Source organism: Pongo pygmaeus, chromosome 16, assembly GCF_028885625.2.
Source record: "Pongo pygmaeus isolate AG05252 chromosome 16, NHGRI_mPonPyg2-v2.0_pri, whole genome shotgun sequence".
Classification (NCBI taxonomy): domain Eukaryota; kingdom Metazoa; phylum Chordata; class Mammalia; order Primates; family Hominidae; genus Pongo; species Pongo pygmaeus.
In genome coordinates, this window is record NC_072389.2 from 86,048,064 (window position 1) to 86,068,934 (window position 20,871).

Genomic DNA, 20,871 nt, shown 5'->3' on the forward strand with positions numbered 1-20,871 from the left:
GACTTAGCTGCTTACCAGATCGGGGAACTTGGGCAAGTTACTAAGTCTTTTTGAGTATCATTTTTTTTTTTGTTTTTAAAATAGGGATATCAACAGCACCAACATCATAGGGTTCTTGAGAGGATTAAATGAGATATAAATAAAACAATAAAAAGAGTTCCTGGCACATAGTAAACTCTGAATAACTGTTAAGTATTGTCTGGGATGTTAGAGGGAGTAATAGGTTGGGGATTTGACTACGAATGTTATGAACAGTCAAAAGTCACATTTTATGAATTCTCTTCAATTCATAGGCTTTTGTTTATTATACCATGCTAATCATTTTTAAAGTATCTGGTAGAGTGATCTTACTCTCTGTCTCTGGATTTGTGGTTTTATAATTCCACAATGCAGCAGTTAAGGAATTGTTCTGCCTTTTCTCCCCTTATCCCTTTTCCTCCCTGATTATTTGAATGCCAGACTGATTGCCCCAAAAAGGTATAGTAGCAAAGGGAGGGAGTCAGGACTTCCAGTTTCTTCATAGCTACCCCATCTATGCCATTACACATTCAGATAAACTAAATTACCCTTTTATGGTTTTTCGTCTTTTTCAGTCTTTCTGACTCTTCATGTAAAGGTACATTTTATGGCCTAACGATTAATAAGTAAGACTGATACTTTTTTTTTTAAGAATCCTTTGAGAAACCCTTTGTGCCTCTTGAGTTATGAAAATCATTGTTAATTTGATGCCGTGCAGGCAGTTTGACTTGGGAAAATTGGTAGTGTTACATGTTTTCAAACTTTAATCTTAATGTTTTGAAGTAATTGTAATGAAAAGCTTAGTGGTCATATTGTACTTTCATCTATGACTTTTTACTTGAGTTTTTATGGAAATATGATATTTATCTTTTTACTGTTTGGTTGCTAGCCATATATTTACCAGTATCATTGGGAGAGTTCCTTTAATTCCTCTCTTATACTTTAATGTTGTTAATAAGCGGTATAGCATAGTTGGTGGTTTAGACCCGAGTTTCTCAGTCTTTTTTCTCTATTTTTTCCCTAACGAGCCTTTTTAGGTTTTTTTTTTTTTTTTTTTTTTTCCTTAAGTGGTCCCCACTTCCAGAAGATTTTAACTCCAGGGAGATATTGCAGGTCTGTTTATGTATTTTATGTATATCTGTGTTTTATACAAGAGTAAGGGTTTTTGTGACCCTTTTCTCCAAAAATCAGTGTTTTCCCCCTTGAGGGGCAAACTGTCTATACTGAGAGTGCACGTTTTATAAGCAGTGGATTCTCAAAATTTTGGTGTAAATATCCCGAAGGGCTTTTGTGTATGAGAGTTATATCTAGTGAAATCATATTAAAAATTAAAGCTGAGAAAATGTTTTAAGTACTAGTTTATTTTTAAATATTTTATGAAAAAAAACCACTTTCCTCTCCCCCACACTTGTTAATGAGAAGAGTGGCATTGTTAACACATTTTTGCAGATTTTTTAAAAGTCTGCCTTAATAGCAAGATTCTAGTAGTTGCTTTGGCATTCAATCTGTTAAGGTGTTATAAAGAAAATCTGGGCTCATATGTATTTGGAAAGAATATTTTAATAACATTATCAGATAATAGAGGTTCTTTGATATTACACTAAAACTTGACGATAGTTTCTTAAAGGATAGTTGCAGTGTGAAATTGAAACCATACAAAACAAGCTTGTTCAATCTGTGGTCCAACACAAATTCATAAACTTTCTTAAAACATTATTTATATATTTATTTATTTTAGTTCATCCCCTGTCGTTAGTATTAGTGTATTTTATGTGTGGCCTAAGACAATTATTCTTGCACTGTGGCCCAGGGAAGCCGAAAGATTGGACACCCCGATATAAAACTTTTTGTCTTGTTAAATTAAAATTCACTGGCTTTTCACTTTGAATGGATCTTCTGTTGATGAGTAACTTCTTACTGTTTCTTGCTAAGCAACCAACATTGGTTGCTTAGAAAATACTGATTCAGTGTCTTATGATGATATTTCAAATATTGAAATAGTAGCAACTAATCACATTTCATTAATATCACCATGAATCTTATCAGAAACTCTCAGAATACTGGAGATGCTTGTCAAGGTTTTTTTCACTTGACTGTTGTCTTTGATAACAAATAATATTAGATGTTTGAAGTGATGAGTGCACTTTGTTCATTTTCAAAAATGTCTACTGAATACTCTTTTTTTTTTTTTTTTGAGACGGAGTCTTGCTCTGTTGCCCAGGCTGGAGTGCAGTGGCACGATCTTGGCTCATTGCAAGCTCTGCCCGCTGAGTTCATGCCATTCTCCTGCCTCAGCCTCCTGAGGAGCTGGGATTACAGGCTCCTGCCGCTATGCCTGGCTGATTTTTTGTATTTTTAGTAGAGATGGGGTTTCACTGTGTTAGCCAGGATGGCCTCTATCTCCTGACCTTGTGATCCTCCCGCCTTGGCCTCCCAAAGTGCTGGTATTACAGGCATGAGCCACCGTGCCCAGTCTGAATACTCAAGTCTCAATAACCAGTTTATTAGTCATTCTTTCAAATAAGAAACGTGTTCCATGAAAAAGGCAATTCAGTCAGCTCACAACTCAAACAATTACACAGTGCTTTTTCTTCAGTCTTCATACTTCTTTACACAACAGGAGTGCTTCATGCATGCTTCCTGGTTTGTCATGTAAAATGTTAAGATGTGTATTCAGGGTCAAGATTTAGTAAAATTAATAATTTTTACTGTGAGAGCATGGTGATGAAGAGTTGACTACTAGTACAGTTGGGTGCCACTGCTTTGATTTGGCTCCTTGATAAGGCTTCAGCTATTTTTTTCCCCCCACAATTGCTATAGCAGCATTTGTGCTCATGTCCATATGGTGAAAAAGGCAAATATAAACTCACTAGTATTATTATGAAAACAATTTTGACCTCTATAGGGGTATGTGAACCATACTTTGAGAATCATTGACGACTTAATAAGTGATAGAGCTGGGATTCAATCCAGGTATTGAATTGAGTGTGTGTGTGTGTGTGTGTGTGTATGTATGTATATACGTATATGCATACATATGTGTACATACTATATATACGTGTATGTATATATACACACATATATATATAGAATCCCAGCTCCATCACTTATTTATTTATTTATTTATTTATTTATTTATTTATTTATTTATTTATTTATTTTTGAGACGGAGTCTCGCTCTGTTGCCCAGGCTGGAGTGCAGTGGTGCGATCCCGGCTCACTGCAACCTCTGCCTCCCAGGTTCAAGCGATTCTCCTGCCTCAGCCTCCCAAGTAGCTGGGACTACAGGCACACGCTGCCACACATGGCTAATTTTCTTGTATTTTTAGTAGAGATGGGGTTTCACCATGTTAGCCAGGATGGTCTCTATCTCCTGACCTTGTGAGCCACGGTGCCCGGCCTCCATCACTTATTAATTAGCTACATGACCTTGAGCAATTACCCTGATACCAAAATCAGATTAACATAAAAGAAAGAAAGCTGCAGACCAGTATTCTTCATAAAATAGGCAAAAAAGGGGAAAAACCCAAAAATATTTGACATTAGCATTTCTATACTGTGATTGTTATTTTTTTAATGTGATATGTGTGTGTATGTGTATATATATATGTATATGTATATATATGTATATGTACAGGGCTGTAGAAGAAAGAGGGTTCTAAAGTAGCATTTATAAAAAGAAAGGTGGCAAAGATGGGATTCTGAAATGACTTGTCGTTATGGAATAAGAAAGATGCTTGCCAAAATCCCAAATTATGTTCATAGGCTAAAGGTTTAACTATACTCAAAAGTTTTAGGACTTTTTTTTTTAAAGGCAGATGCTAAGCCTGCATCATAATTCAGTCAAGTGCATTATTGCTCTTGGTTCTGAAATATGTATAAATCCTCACTACCCGTCAACAGTCTTCAGATAATGTAGGGGAAGAGAAATCCAGTTGGTAACAGTAAACTGTGAATGCTTTCCTTGGGTGTTTACCAGTTCAAGGAAATTTCAGTGGCAAAACATTTTCCTTCTTTGGTTAGTCTCATTCTTCATGATCTTTGAAATAGACTCATCTGTAATATATATACACCCATTTCGGAATAACCTTCACTTAGGAGATTGTTGTTTTTTAATAAGAAAGAGAGTCCGTTAGTACCTTCTGTCATGTTATTCATGACAAAGAACCAGTTGCTTTATGGGAGAAATGGCACATGGGGTTCTTCCATCTGCTGTAATTGATTATTGCTTTCGTGTGGTTCCCAAACAATTCCCTCAGTCCCAGCATCACTTGGCTGTCTGACTAATGCCTCTGTCTTGTTAGTTTTTAGTATTTTTTAGTTATAAATACTTAAAAAAATAAAAATTTCCACCAATTATGCAAGTAATATCTTCATTTTAGAAAATTTTAAAAGTAAAGGTACAAATCGGAAAAACACTAGCTTCACCATCCTGGGATATGCTCATTACTGTCCTTTTTGATGATTAATGGGTGCTCCTTTTTTCCTAATTGGCAAAATATTGTATATGCATTTCATATTGTGCCTTTTCATTTATTATCAGTATTTCCCTCAATCAAAAAGTATTCTAAAATATTTTTAATGACTGCATAACTCTTGTCATTTATATATCATGCTTTTTTAAAAAAACTACATATATTCTAATGTTATTGTCAGTTTATGAAAATTATAAATAACGCTGTGAAGCACATCCGTTATATTTTATTATTCGTTTTCTGATTATACTCTAGTCATTTTGTTGAAGACCCTTAAAGGGGAATGACTGGTTCAGATAGCAATATGTGTCTTTTACAGGGTTCTTGAAGTGAATTGCTAACTTGCTTTCCAAAAAGATTGAACCAATTTATTATCATTTTACAAGCATTCAGCCCAGTTCTCCATATCTTCACCAGAAATGATACTATGTGAAATGCTTTTAAAACAGAATAAATAACACACATTAGCACATGAACTTCCAGCAAAAGTTTAAATGCTTAGAAATTAGATAGTATAACATACATCAAAACTTACAATGTGTATCTCTTATTACTAGGAGGGTCCAAACTGAGCTAGACTTAATAAGTTATCCTTAACCTTCTGGGGGTAGGGTCTTCAAAACAGATTTCTTTCTCTAGGAGTTCTTTATACTTTCTGAGCCTGTACAGACTTGCTTATGTAGAGTGGGTTGGAGATAAAAAGTTCAGTGTGTGTCCTTTTGGTTTTTATATTTTCCTCTCCTTTTTAGCCCTATGTCTTGGGACAGTTATGTAGAATAGTTTGATATATGTGGGTTTTTTTCTTTATCATATAAAAGCAGTTTTGGATAATGTGTGATTGGAAGTTATGTGTCTGAGTTCTTTGCTAATTTTATGTAAATTTCAGGTGTGCAACTGAGGAACATGGCTCAAGAAACTAATCACAGCCAAGTGCCTATGCTTTGTTCCACTGGCTGTGGATTTTATGGAAACCCTCGTACAAATGGCATGTGTTCAGTATGCTATAAAGAGCATCTTCAAAGACAGAATAGTAGTAATGGTAGAATAAGCCCACCTGGTAAGTAATTCTAGTAAAACCCATCTGTATTCATAATTGAAATACAAGTGGATAGTTCGGTATACCCAATACCTTTTTCTGCTCTCACATTGTATTTATATTACCATATTCATATCAGTAAAATTTCTCATTGCACATTGTGATTATAATCAGTAGTGAGGAGTTAGGAATGAGTATCATCACTCATTGAAAATACTGTAAATTCATAACATAATCTTATTTCTGTGGCTGTGGAATTCTATTACTTTATTAAAATAGAGGAGACACCTCAAGTATCTTGGAAAGTAAGGGAAGAGAGTGATAAAAGAACCTTTGTTCTTTTATCTGATGTGACTTTTACAGCTCAAGTAGTTGTTGAAGGAAGGAGTGGATTATTGATAACCACAGCTCAGTGGACTTGAGAGGAAGCTTTACTCCATTAGGAAGGAGGGGTATCATGGATTAACTCATAGTAAGGGATGTTCAACCCCAGTTCACTAGGGTTTTTTATGCCTTTTTGTGTCAAAGGATATTCTTGGAATTGAGGTGGTCTTTTGTTTCAGTAGTTGTGTAAGAAGGATCATGAGGATTCCAAGTATAAGCTTTGCAAAAAGGAAGTGTTTAGTGTATTCATTTAGGATAGATCTCATGTAGGTTAATGCCTGCATGTATAGATATTTATGGTTAATGAAAGTGTAGGCTGTTACTTAGTTCATTTAATATTGTGTATGAGATCTTGTCTGTTTCTGTTCAAGCCAAAACCTACAACCATTTAACCAAAACTCCAAATTTTCTTAAGGCTAAGATCAAATGAGTATAAATTGTTTTAAAATTAAATCATCATCTACATTTATAACTTAATGTACTGAGCATAGATTTTAATTCTGAACCTGTATTCTTCACTGCTGTGTCATCTTATTTAAATATCTCATTTGTACTCTAGTACTTGGAAGATGTTTTTGAATTAAAGCATTTGGGCTTGGGTGCTATTCAGTCCTAAGAAATAGGAGTTTATTAATGTATACAATTTGTAGATGGTTTCCTTCTTGGTTTAAAATTAACATATTTTTCACTGGCAAACCATTGAAAAATTTTTAACTAAAAATAATGAACCAACATACTACATATTAAAAGAAAATCTCTATACTGTGTTCTGTGGAAAATGGATTTTGATTTTTTGATTCTCTGCTGAGAATATAGAATCACTAATACGAAATGTGGTACTGTTACAGCAACCTCTGTCAGTAGTCTGTCTGAATCTTTACCAGTTCAATGCACAGATGGCAGTGTCCCAGAAGCCCAGTCAACATTAGACTCTACATCTTCATCTATGCAGCCCAGGTAAGATGCAACCCAGATCTCTGAATTCTAATGGGAATGCTAATAAAGACTAAAGAGTATATTCTGTGTTTGATTAATAAGGAAAACTACGTAAAGCTACTTTTAGATTAACTGGCCTAAAATTTTATCTGTCTGATTATAACTAGTTAGAAAAAGTGATTTCTTGCTTTTACCTTGAGGGATCAGGGGTTATCGTTTAAGTCTTAGATTTCTTTTTCAGGCATCTTTTTCTTTCTCATAATATATCCTGACCTACTCCTGAAGTCCTTTGGAAGCATGTTAAGTGAAATGTTAGTCTTATTCTGCAAGTATTACTACCTTGTATTAAAAAAATACAGTCTTGTCACACATTATCTTTGTTTAATATGATGTAGTACTCATATTTGTTTATATTGTAATGTGTATATATATATTTTTTAACTCTGAAGTCACATCATTTAGAAGCCTGCATACAGCAATACTGGTTTCATTTTTATTCTGCTTTTAGGAACCAATATATTAAGTTCCTACACTGTGGTTCCTTTTTTCCAATTCACTATAGGAGATGTTCAGTTTTGCTATGCCAGAATATCATTTACAGCTTTGTCTTAGGGTTCTTTAAGCATGTCTTTATCATGCTAGTTTTCATTTAGTGAATTCATGTGGTACTTGAAATACACAAAGGACATAAACACTGTTGCTTTGTTTCCAAGGCAGTAAAATTCTGGTCCAAATTGGTCTCTAGTTTTAAAGCTCTATGATTATGTTTAAGTTATTAAAAAAAAGTATGTCTGTGTTCTCATCTTAATCATCTACTTAGATATGCTGAACTCTTACTATGTCACATTAGTTAATATTCATGTGTAGAGATCACCTTTTAAAATGAAATATTTTGCTTTTCTAGCCCTGTATCAAATCAGTCACTTTTATCAGAATCTGTAGCATCTTCTCAATTGGACAGTACATCTGTGGACAAAGCAGTACCTGAAACAGAAGATCTGCAGGGTTTGTATATGAACTAGCATGTATTTTGTTATTTGAGTATTATAGGCCAGACGCTATCCTAGGTGCATGTATAAAAAAATTGCCAACTTAAAATACATATTTTTCTGTTTTCCTTATGAACACAATACTTTATATCTTTAAGTATTTAATTAACATGTTGGGGAGCCATTTCACACTTACATGTAATTTTATCATCAGCATAAACGTTGCAAATTCAAAATTTGTTTAGTTTGGAAAATATAATTAAATGAATGTGTGGCAGTGTTACACTGTTCTCTTTTACTATTTTGGCCGATTCAAGCCTATATACTACTCTCTAAGAAAACTGGGGCTGCTGGTTTGAGGGGAATCTCTTTCTTTTGTGTTTTGACTCATTATCTGAGAGACTGTGTCCATCTTGCCTGGCAGTTCTCCTTCTTCCCCATGTATGCAATAGTCACATTCAGTTGCTCGTATTCACAGCATGGTATCTATCGTGTCTTGCCCATGCTCTTCATATCCCCATTATGAAGCTCAAAGTGATCTAGGAAGACTTGAAAATTTGTATGAAGGCTTTTGTAGTAGGGAGAGAGAAGACGGAGTAGGCCATTTTGGAGGCTATTAAATAATCTCTGCTTAATTAGTTGTATTCTAGCAGTGTGTGGAAATAACATGGTAACAAGGAAAGATCTCTGGAAAGATAAGCCTAATGAAGAGCAGTGTGTCATTCTGCCTGTGAGATGATTTACCAGTGAAACTTCATTGCACGTGGTGTTCACATGATGGTAACAGGTACATCTGCCAATCCTAGTTTAAGTTTGCTAAATTTTTAATTTAGGCCAGGCACAGTGGCTTGTGCCTATAATCCTACCTACTTGAGAGGCTAAGGCAGGAGGATCGCTTGAGTCTGGGAGTTTGAGACTAGCCTGGACAACAGAAAATTAGCCAGGTGAGGCGGCACATACCTGTAGTCACAACTACTCAGGAAGCTGAGGTGGGAGGATTGCTTGAGCCCAGGAATTCAGGCTGCAGTGAGCCGTGATTGTGCCACTGCACTCCAGCCTGGGTGGGCACCAGAGCAAATCCCCAACCCCCGGTCTCAAGAATTAAATAAACAAATTTAAATAAGCTAGGTAATTCCTCTTGCTTTTTTTTCATACCCGGCAAATACTTGACCCAGTTTGCTTGTTTGTGTAGATTTTGCTGTAACAAAAGAATATTCTGTGTGGTCAACGTAAATATTCTAGTCCATCTAGCATATTGTGATAAATTCATAAATGTTTTAAGTGAATAATTCTTATTTCTTAGTTACATCAGAAAATTTAAGCAAGGGCAGAAATGAGGAATATTTTTAAAGAAATAAGGAAAAGACTGGGCGCGGTGGCTCACGCCTGTAATCCCAGCACTTTGGGAGGCTGAGGCGGGTGGATCACGAGGTCAGGAGATTGAGACCATCCTGGCTAACACGGTGAAACCCTGTCTCTACTAAAAATACAAAAAATTAGCTGGGCGTGGTGGCGGACGTCTGTAGTCCTAGCTACTGGGGAGGCTGAGGCAGAATGGCGTGAACCTGGGAGGCGGAGCTTGCGGTTAGCTGAGATGGCACCACTGCACTCCAGCCTGGGTGACAGAGTGAGACTCTGTCTCAAAAAAAAAAAAAAAATTTAGAATGTTGGCAGTGAAAAAAATGTATAAAGCTTAAGAATACAATAGTACTTACAGAAGTTTGACAAAGAACAAAGGTCATAGATTGGTGAACTATCATAATAAGAAGTTTATACCATGGTATAAGAATTTTATACCATTATTTTTTTTATGCCATTTATGTATAAAAGTGTTTTTATTTCCATTTGTGGTGTATGGAAAACAATACCGTTTTCTCCACTTAGCCCTGAGTATATCACTTCAAAAGGTGGTCCTGATGCCATATTAGGAGAAATTGTATAGGCCCATTTTTCATACATGATTTGAATGACTTTTAGGTTAAACCAGTATTAACTTGTAAGTACCTTTAAAAAACTTAGCATTCATAATATCAGCAGCAAATCTTTGATAAATTAGGTATAAGTTTCATCTCAGTTTTAAGAGAGGAGGATTAGGTTCCAGTATGTAAAATCTCTCAACAACCTAGTTTTAAAAAAATATTTAACATATTATTGAGTTAAGAATACCCTTTTTATTATAAACATACACAAATATAAACATGTATGTTTGTATATATGTACGTGTATATTCTGTATGTGCACACACTCATATACACTTACATGCAATTACGATTTCCTTATTGATCAAATTCAAATAACTTTTTTTCCATTTATTTAATAGATGGATGAAAAGAGACAGAAAAAGTCTCTTTGAGTCAGTCATATGGTCATAAGAGCTGGAACTGGAATCCAGGGACCTAACTTATAGAGGCCAGTATTCTTATGATTAGACAGTCGTGGAGCTTGTTGGACTAGGATGTGGATATGTGTATTCCTGTTAACACATATATCTCCCTCAGTTCTCAGGGTAGGATCAATTGGTTTAGCAAACTACCCAGGTATCAGTTTTCTTCTTCCTCACTCCATATGCTTCCCTCAAGGGAAATTTATGTTGATAGGAAAACCAACCCAGATAGAAGAAGGTATATGAGTAGCAGCTATATGTCTAAGCCAGAATTTTGTAACATTTTGTAATTGGAACATTCAGAACAACTTTTTCTCTACAGGTATTCTGCTTATAATTAGGATATGCTGCCACCAGGTGGGTGGTACTGCTTTCATATTGGCCACATGGCTCTGAAGAATTTTTATGTTTCATTGAGAATTTAGCATATTGAAGCATGTTTCTTAGTTGTTCTTTTTGATTTAAAAATATAGCAGTACCTTACTTACATAGTGTCACTCAGGAGTATAAGTCAAATTTCCAGTTCACAAATGCTAGCTTTTAAAAGAACTACTTTAAGCATTTTGGTACACTCTAAAACTGTTGAAGAATATGCTTAAATTTGGTCAACCTCTTAGTCCCTCAGATCTTGGGTCATAGTAGAAAAATACTGAATTTTTGGATTCATAAGTTCTATTTTCCTATCTTGATATGCCTGCTTAATTTCACTGAGCCTTACTTTCATTACTCTTAAAAGAGAATAAGTATGTCCCTCTTACAGGGTATTAAAAGATACTGAGATAATGGAGGTTGGATGAGCTTTGTAAGCTGCAGAAGATATTCTTTATATTGCCCAAGTGATTTGAGAGTTGTAGGAGGCCTAGAGTAAGAGAGAATTTTGAAGCTTTCCAACACTCGAATGATGTCATATGTTAAGATGGTAAGGTCTACGTCACTGAAGCATTCTAGGAAAGATGAGTTGATGTTGGAGACCATATAGAGGGGAATGCTGTGCTTAGTGGCAGGATGAACTAGAATTCTCAGGCTCTTTCCTACTCTGAGGGTTTCTGACTTTATACAAAGTTGAATTGTCAAATCACTGGTTCAGAAAAATCAGAGGGGGACAGTCTCTTTGGACTGATTTAGGAAAGCTGTATGGGTTTAAAAAATCAGGCATTTCTTCTGATTCTAAAGAATGAGTGAGAATAGCCAAAGCTACTTGAAAAAGAACAAAGTTGGAGGACTAACAATTCCTGGCTTCAAAATTGAATACAAGCTACAGTAATCAAGACTATGTTGTACCGGCATGAGGATAGTCATAAAGGTAAGTGGAATAAAAAATTGAGAGTCCAGAAATAAACTCTTACTATATTTATGGGCAATTGACTTTCAACAATAGTGCCAAAATCATTTGATGGGAAAAGAATAATCTTTTAAACAAATGATGCAGGAACAACTTCATATCCACATTCAAAAGGATGAATTGGACTCCTACCTCATACCATATGCAAAAATTCACCCGAAATACATCAAAGACCTAAAACAAATATAAGAGAACTATAAAACTCTTAAAGCAGGTATAAATTTTTGTGATCTTGGTTTAGGCAGTGGTTTCTTAGATATGACACCTTAACCACAAGCAACCAAAGAAAATATAGATAAATAGAGCTATATCAAAATAAAGATTTTTGCTTAAAAGAGTGGAAAAACAGCCAGGCGCAGTGACTTATGCCTGTAATCCCAGCACTTTGGGAGGCCAAGGTGGGCAGATCACTTGAGCTCAAGAGTTTGAAACCAGCCTGGGCAACATGGCAAAACCCCATCTGTACAAAAAATAGCCGAGTGTGGTGGTGCACGCTTGTAGTCCCAGCTATTGGGGAGGGAGGCTTAGGTGGGAGGATCACTTGAGCCTGGGATGTTGAGGCTGCAGTGAGCCATTAACGCACCACTGCACTTGAGCCTGGGTCACAGAACGAGACCCTCTCTCAAAAAATAAAAGAGTGGAAAACCAGCCTACAGAATGAGAGAAAAAATACTTTCAAATCATATATGTGATAAAGATATATAAATAATTACAATTCAAGAAGAGAAAACCCATTTTAAAAATAAGCAAAGGATTTGAGTAGACATTTCTCCAGAAAAGATATACAAGTTTCCAATAAACACATGAAAAGATGCTCAACAGGGCCGGGTGCGGTGGTTCACATCTGTAATCCCAGCACTTTGGGAGGCCGAGGCGGGCGGATCACCTGATACCAGGAGTTGGAGACCAGCCTGGCCAACATGGTGAAACCCCATCTCTACTAAAAATACGAAAATTAGCTGGGCATGATGGCATGCGCCTATAGTCTCAGATACTTGTGAGGCTGAGGCAGAGGAGAATTGCTTGAACCTGGGAGGTGGAGGTTGCAGTGAGCTGAGATTGTGCCACTGCACTCCAGCCTGGGCAAAAGAGCAAAACTCCATCTCAAAAAAAAAAAAAACAAAACAAAACATGCTCAACATCATTAGATAGGAGGGAAATGGAAGTCATGGGACACCACTTCATACCCACTAGGATGGCTATAATCAATAACAAAGTATTGTCAAGGATGTAGGAAAATTGGAGCCCTCCTGCCTTGGTGGGGGTATAATATGGTGCCAGATGCTCTGGAAAACAATCTCCTAGCTCCACAAAAAATTAAAAAGAATTGTCATATGACCCAGCATTTTTCTCCTGATTGCCAGGAGAATTGAAAATACATGTCCACACAAAAACGTGTACACAAATATTCGTAGCAGCATTATCTATAATAAAAAATAGAAACTACTCAGATGGCTGTAAATAGATCATTGGATAAAAAAAAATGTGGTATATCCGTGCAGTAGAATATTCAGTCACAAAGAGGAAGGAAATTCTGATACGTGCCACAGTATGAATGATCCTTGAAAATATGCTGAATAAAAGAAGTTAGGTACAAAAGGCTACATGTTGTATGATTTTATTTATATAGAATGTCTGAAATAGGCTAGTCATACAGAAAGATTGGTGGTTGCCAGAAACTATGGGAAGTGGGGAGTAATTGCTAATGAGTACAGAGTTTTCCCTTAATGTGACTTAAATGTTCTGAAAGTAGATAGTGGTAATAGTTTTATAACCTTGTGAATATCATAAAAACCACTGAATTGTATACTTTAAAGAGTGAATTTTATGGTATGTGAAATCTCCCCACCACCCCAAGACAGTGAAGAGGGCTTTTGCTGGAGGATAACTTGTGAGTGCAAACGCATACAGGTAGGAAAAATGAAATTTGAGAAAGAGTGAAAAGACTGCTGAAGCGATTAGTTCAGGCAGTTGTATGTTTAAAGGTAGAAAGGTTGTTTGGAAGTTGATAAGGTATTCCTTGGTCTTAAAACTCACATAAAAACTGAGGAAACAGGATGATTTCTGGGAATCATAGACTTTTAAAAATAGTACTATATCATCTTGTCCTGAGTTCATTTGGTGACTGTTGAAATTCAGATTGTCAGCCATTAGTTTCAAGTAGGCTGAGGTTACCTTAGCCTCATGGGTATATAATCGACATTTATTGGTCCCACATTTGAGCTATAGCATATAAGCTTTTAGATAGCCTTCTGATCCTTCACTTTAAAGACTGCATTTGCCTCAGTTAAAAAGAAACCATTCGCCTTTTTTGGGGCTTTAGGGTTAATACTGTGAAATGGCTTTTGAGATATGCAGTAGCATTTGTATGCATAGAAGATGGATGTATTTTCACTCTTCTCCATTTCCAGATCCCATTCAAATTTGTCTCAGTAGTTAAACCAGTTTTGTTAAAAACTATAATCTTGGGATAGTGTTACCGCCATTAAATGGGTTTTTTTGAATTTTTTTGGAGAACAGGTTAGATATTATGGCTTATAGGTTTCAAAACCAATAAATACAGTAGGTTCATTTCTGATTGCAAGTTAAGCTGTTTTTGAGTCTATATGCATAGCCAGATAGGCTTATCTGATACTGTTCTAGGAGCTGGAGATAAACAGTAAACAAGACATTCAGCCCCTGCCATCTTGGAGCTTACATTCTAGGGATATTTATTCATTGAAAATAAAAGGTTTGATGTGTCGATATTCTGTTTCAAAAATAATATGTTCACAGTATTATTAATAGAACTGTCTCCTGTCTGGTTTCAGCGTGTCTGAGTGGAGTAACATGCTATATAGAGTTTGTCATTAGCACATGTTTACTTGTTTGTGGTATTTTGCCTTTTGTCATCTTTTGTTAAAATATGAGATAATGATGGTAGCATAAGCAGGTTAGAATCACAGCAAATGTCTGAGCATGTATTACGATGTGTAGTTCACTGCGATAGGACTGAAGGTTCAGATGGGGAATAAGGTAACCATCCTTCTTCTCAATGGCCTTACAGTGTAGTTGGGGAAATGAGGCACATAAATAAAATAGGTAAGTAATTCAGTTCAACAGATACTTCTTGTCGAGTGTCTGCTATGTGGTTGGAGACACTGGGATAGGCACTGATAATGGGATAAATAGGACCGATGTCTCCCCTCAAAGAATTCAAAGTTAAACCAGGTTAAGCCAGTGAGGGAATTTTAATATGAAAAGTGCTATACATAGGGTTTCCCACCCCAAGGTTGTTGGAGAGGCAGTGGAGGAAGAGCTGATTATATAAGCTTAAACAGGAAAAACAAGTTAGAGTTAGCCTGATAAAAAGAGGGACAGGAGGGGCATAGAAAGAGTATTTCGTATGGAAAGCACAACTTATACAAGAGCCCAGAGGCAAAAGAGAGTTTGATATGTCCAGGGAAACTGCAAGTACTTCAGTATGGCTGAATCATGGAGTACTGTTGAGGAATAGTGAGAGATGAGGCTAGAGAAAGAAGGATGAAGAAAATCATGAAGGACCTCTGGGCTTTATCCTGGGGGGTAGTTGGGAGCCATTGAGGAATTCTAAACATCAGAGAGAACACCATTAGATTTTCACTTAAGGCAGATGATTGGCTGCAATGTGTGAAGCATGGATTGAAGAGGGAACGCGTGAGGTGCCCAGTATTTGGAAAAGGTGTTAAGGAAAATCAGAGTGAGAAGCTACAGAGAATTGAGACAAGGAAAGGGTATTTGACCTTGGTCTTGAAAAAGAAGAGGACCTAGATCAAATGGGGAAAAAGGAAACCCTTTGGAATAGATTCTAAGAAGTGTGAGCAAAGGTACATGGCATATTCCCAGTGTAGATTAATGGAGCAGTGGATCCCTGGGGAAAGTCTAGTTGGGGATAAAACTGGAGAGGTTAAGAATTTGATCCATGGCAAATTCCACCATTTTAGAGCAAAATGTCACATCTGCAAGGTCATATTATATGATTCTGACTCTGGCGACAGCATTCATGAGGGCTAGAGTGGTTAGCAACTGGAGGGAGGCATGTTAAGATTTCAGAGTAGTAATTTAACCCGAATCTTGGTAAATCTGGCTTTGGTTTCCATACATAAATGCATCAACTTATTATCTTACAATATTTTAAAGCTTCTTTGCTTCAATTTGCCTTATTTCTAACATTTAAAGTGCTTTTATGTGAAACATTCTGGGAACTTTAAACATACTTAATATTCCACAGAATCTTGGTTTCACCTTTTCCCTCCTCGTTCTCTGAGAAACCTATGTCATTCTGACCCTGAACAATATTAAGAACTATGCATATGGCTATTGTCTTGCACGCTCCCTTAGAATATTCAAGTAGTATTTGTTTATGTGCCTTTTATTAATTAAATTTGTAGTTACTAGAAAAATTAGAAAATACAGTTAAAACCTAAAGAAGAAAGTCTATAAAACCACTGTTAACATATCATTACATATTCTAGATTATTTTCTACATGCATATATACATACATTTAACAAAAAGGGGTCATATTTTTGTAAACAACTTTGTAATTTAATGACTAGTTTTCTGTGCTAATAAATTCCTCAGTATCCTCTGAATAATAGACTAGGAGGGTGGGATGAGGAATAGCAAAATCTTACAGAATAATTAAATTTTGCCACCTTTGTATTTTTGTCAGCTTCAGTATCAGACACGGCACAGCAGCCATCTGAAGAGCAAAGCAAGTCTCTTGAAAAACCAAAACAAAAAAAGAATCGCTGTTTCATGTGCAGGAAGAAAGTGGGACTTACTGGTAAGGACCTAAATCAAATGTTTAAAATTAAAATGATGTTTTATAATAATGCATAGCTTACTATTATTGACTTCAATTAAGATTGTTCCTGTTCCCTTGAGAGTTAATATTGGATATATTTCAACTTCTGAATTTTCTTAAGGAAATAAAAATAGCTTTGATTATACACCTAAAAGTGAAATGAATAGCTTTTTTAAAAAAAAATTTATTTCAGTTGAATTTAGAAGTATTAGACAAATAAGGTTAGTGTGCCAGATTCTGTGAAAGGTCAAAGATGTGGCTCCTGCTTTCAAGGAGAGAATATTTTGAAGTACTTGGTAAACTGGAAGTACTTTCTATATATAAAATAGGGCTAATCCTACGTTGTTGTGTGGGTTCAGTGAGTTAAGACATGTAAGCAGTTAGCCCAGTGCTGCCACACAGTGAGTAATCAATATATGTTGGCTACTGTAACATAGCTATCAGATGCAGATGGTGGTGGGAGGGAGAAAGAAATGTTCAAAAGCATTTAGCAAAGAAAGTACATGAAGTGTAGTCAGATTGCTCTGGGAATTCAGGGATGAGAGTAACTAATGTACATTTTAAAATGGTAGTTCTTAGAGGCCCAGCAAGGAAAGGACCATGAAGGCAGAATGTTTCAGTGTGTTGTGAACAGTGAGTAGGACCTATAACTGATGGAAATAGGGGCATTTCAGGCAGAAAGAATAACTTGAAGAAAATGAATAGGGCATGTGCAGGGACCATGAATAGGGGAATGTCGCTGTATAGCACATAATATGTGAACAAGAGTGTTGTGTACTGCAGTCCAACAGGAATAAAGAAATAAGACTAAAAACATATACAGTTGACCCTTGAACAACATGGGACTGTAGGGGTCCACTTAGAGTTTTTTCTAATACATTGGAAAATTTTTTGGAGATTTGCAGCAATTGGAAAAAACTCACAGATGAACTGTATAGCCTAGAAATATATTTTTTTAATTTAGAAAAGTTAGGCATGTCTTGAATGTGTAAAATGTGTAGATACTTGTGTATTTTATCATTTACTACCACAGAATATGCACAAATCTATTATAAAAAATTAAAATTTTATCAAAACTTGCCTATACAATATGCAGATCATATATGAAGCCATTCATAGTCAAGAGAAATGTAAACAAATGTAAAGATGCAGTATTAAGTGGTAGCGGCAAAAAGTTACTGTAGTATATACTGTACTTCTCTAATAATTTCATAGCCTCCTCCTATTGCTATTGCAGTGAGTTCAGGTGCTGCAAGTATCCACTTAAAATGCCACACATTTTAATTGGCACTGGTCACCTCTGTTTCAGCAGTTTGTCTCTGTAGTAAATTGCCTACCACAGTAAAAGGTAATCTCTTGTGGTTCTCATATATTTTTCATCATGTTTAATGCAATACTGTAAACTTTGAATAATACCATAAGACTCGTATAAAGTGATATCACTAGCACTAGTGATACTGGAAGTGCTCCCAAGAAGAAGAGAAAAGTCTGACATTACAAGAAAAAGTTGAATTGCTTGGTATGCACCATAGATTAATGTCTGCAGCTGCTATTCTGCCATTTCAAGAAAAATGAATGATGTCTGCCATTTCAGGACAAATGAATTCAGTGTAAGGACTATTGTTAAAAAAAAAAAAAAGGAAATTTGTGAAACCATCTCTGCAGCTATGCCAGCAGGCACAAAAACCTTGTACTTTTTTATGAAATACCTTTTTATTTTGTATTGACAATGCAGCTTTTATGTGGGTGCAGGATTGCTATAAATAAAGGCATACTATGATTCAAGAAAAAGTGAAGTCATTATATGACAGCTTTTAGATTCTAAAGTGGGAGACTTTAATGCCAGCAAAGGATGGTTTGATTTTTTTTTTTTTTTTTTTTTTTTGAAATGGAGGCTTGCTCTGTCATCCAGACTGGAGTGCAGTGGCAGTATCTTGGCTCACTGTAACCTCTGCCTCTTGGGTTCAAGCAATTCTCCTTCCCCAGCCTCCCAAGTAGTTGTGATTACAGGTGTGTGCCACCATGCTTGGCTAATTTTTGTATTTCTTTAGTAGAGACGGGGTTTCACCACGTTGGCCAGGCTGGTCTCAAACTCCTGACCTTAGGTGATCCACCCACCTCAGCCTCCCAAAGTACTGGGATTATAGACTGGAACCGCCACACCTGGCCGGTTTGGTAATTTTAGAAAAAGGTTTGGCTTTAAAAAAGTCAAGATAACAGAAGAAACAGCTTCTGCCAGAAAAGAGGCAGTAGGTTCCCAAACTACATTAAGAAAGTTCTCAAACTATATTAAGTTGTTGGAGAAAGAGTATCTGCCTGAACAAGTTTTTAATGCAGACAAAAGTGCCCTATTCTGGAAGAAAAAGGTCACAAAGATCTAAGGAAGAAAAGTGAATACTAGGACTTAAGGCAGAAAGAGATCGTCTAACTTTACTGTTTTGCGCAAATGCAATTGGGTTTATGATCAGGACTGCCCTTACCTATAAAGCTGCTAACCCGAGTCTTGAAGGGAAAAAGATAAACACCAGCTGCCAGTCTTTTGGTTGTACAACAGGAACGCCTAAACAATATGAACCCTTTTTCGTGATTGGTTACATTAATGCTTTGTCCCTGAAATCAGAAAGTACCTTGCCAGTAAGGGACTGCCTTTTAAAGTTGTTGGGTTTTTTTTTTTTTTGAGATGGAGTTTCACTCTTGTCGCCTAGGCTGGAGTGCAGTGGCGCACTCTCTACTCACTGCAACCTCCTCCTCCTGGGTTCTAGCGATTCTTCTGCCTCAGCCTCCCTAGTAGCTGGGATTACAGGCGTACTCCACCATGCCCAACTAATTTATTTGTATCTTTAGTAGAGACGGGGTTTCGCCCTGTTGGCCAAGCTCGTCCCAAACTCCTGATCTCAGGTGATCCCTCCACCTCAGCCTCCCAAAGTGCTGGGATTACAGGCACGAGCCACAGCTCCTGGCCTAAGTTGTTTTGATATTGGACAATGCCCCTGGCCACCCAGAACCTCATGAGTTCAGCACTGAAGGCGTCGAAGTGATAGATGCTTGCCCCCAGAGAAGCATCTCTAATTCAGCCTCTAGGTGAGGGGTCATAAAGACCTTTCAGGCTCATTACACATGGTACTTTATGGAAAAGATTGTCAGTGCTATGGAAGAGAACCCCAATAGAGGGAACATCATACTATTGAAGATACCATTATTGTTTAGAAAAAGATGTGAAAGCTCTCAAGCCTGAAACAACAAATTTTTGCAGGAGAAAACTGTCCAGATGTTGTGCGTGACTTCACAGGATGGAAATCAAGATAGAGATTATGGATATGGCAAGAAAGGTTGGGGGTTAAGGATTTCAAGATAGGGATCTTGGAAACATTCAGGAGCTAATAGACACCAAACCAGAAGAATTAACAGAAGATGACTTGATGGAGATGACTGCTTCCAAACCACTGCCAGACAGTGAGGAAGAAGACATAGAAAAAGAGAAAAAGCAGTGCCAGAAAACAGATTGGCACTAGACAGTCTGACAGAAGGGGTCTGATTATTCAAGACTGCTTTTCGCTTCGTTTGCAACGTGGACTGTTCGGTGATACGAGAACTAAAACTAAAGCAAATGGTGGAAGAAGGATTGGTACCATATAGAAACATTTTTAGAGAACAAAAAAGCAGAAAAGTCAGAAATTACATTGTACTTCCATAAAGTTACACCAAGTATGCCTGCCTCTCCAGCCTCCCCTTTTACCTTCTCCACCTCTGCTAACCCTGAGACAGCAAGACCAACCCCTCTTCTACCTATTCAATGTGAAGACAAGGATGAAGACTTTTATGATGATCGACTTTCACTTAATGAATAGTAAATATATTTTCTCTTCCTTGTGATTTTCTGAATAACATTTCCTTCTCTCTAGCTTACTTTATTATAAGAATACATTATATATTAATAATATGCAAACATACAACACAAAATATGTGTTAGTCGACTATGTTACCAGTAAAGCTTCTGGTTAATAAGCTATTAATAGCTCAAGTTTTGAGGGAACATAAAATTATACATGGATTTTTGACTTGTAGAGGGGTCTGCATGCCTAAATCTGGCATCCTTCAAGGGTCAACTGTACTGTGGTTAGTTGGAAAGTAGTTGCAGCTATAGATAGTTAAAATGTATTGTTTACCATGTGCCAGGTAAACCACTGTGCTGAATACTTTGCATAAAAATTGGACTTACAAAAAAGAGTAGATAAGATTTTGAGCAGAGCTTGGCTTTAGGGAGATTATTTCTGGTTAAGGAATGGTTTGGAGATGAAAAAGAAAGGAAGTTAGAGTTTAATATCAAAGATGCTTCAAGATCAGGTATGGTGGCTCACACCTATGATCCCAGCACTTGGGAGGCCAAGGTGGGAGGATTGCTTCAGGCCAGGAATTCGGGACCAGCCTGGGCAACATAATGAGACCTCATCTTTAAAAGAGAAAATTTAAAAAGATGTTTCA

The 20,871-nt window shown here is 36.6% G+C and overlaps 1 protein-coding gene across 22 annotated transcripts in view; it reads left to right on the forward strand.

Annotated features, from left to right (window-relative positions):
* ZFAND6 (zinc finger AN1-type containing 6) overlaps positions 1-20,871 on the forward strand; it is an 83,955-nt gene that overhangs the window by 60,509 nt on the left and 2,575 nt on the right. For all 22 annotated transcript variants that reach the window (XM_054452362.2, XM_054452361.2, XM_063652426.1 and 19 more), the window contains 4 exons: positions 5,380-5,550; positions 6,762-6,870; positions 7,754-7,854; positions 16,255-16,368. In XM_054452362.2, coding sequence (XP_054308337.1) covers positions 5,397-5,550; positions 6,762-6,870; positions 7,754-7,854; positions 16,255-16,368 — 478 coding nt within the window. In that variant the 5' untranslated portion in view covers positions 5,380-5,396. The remainder of the gene's footprint in view (positions 1-5,379; positions 5,551-6,761; positions 6,871-7,753; positions 7,855-16,254; positions 16,369-20,871) is intronic.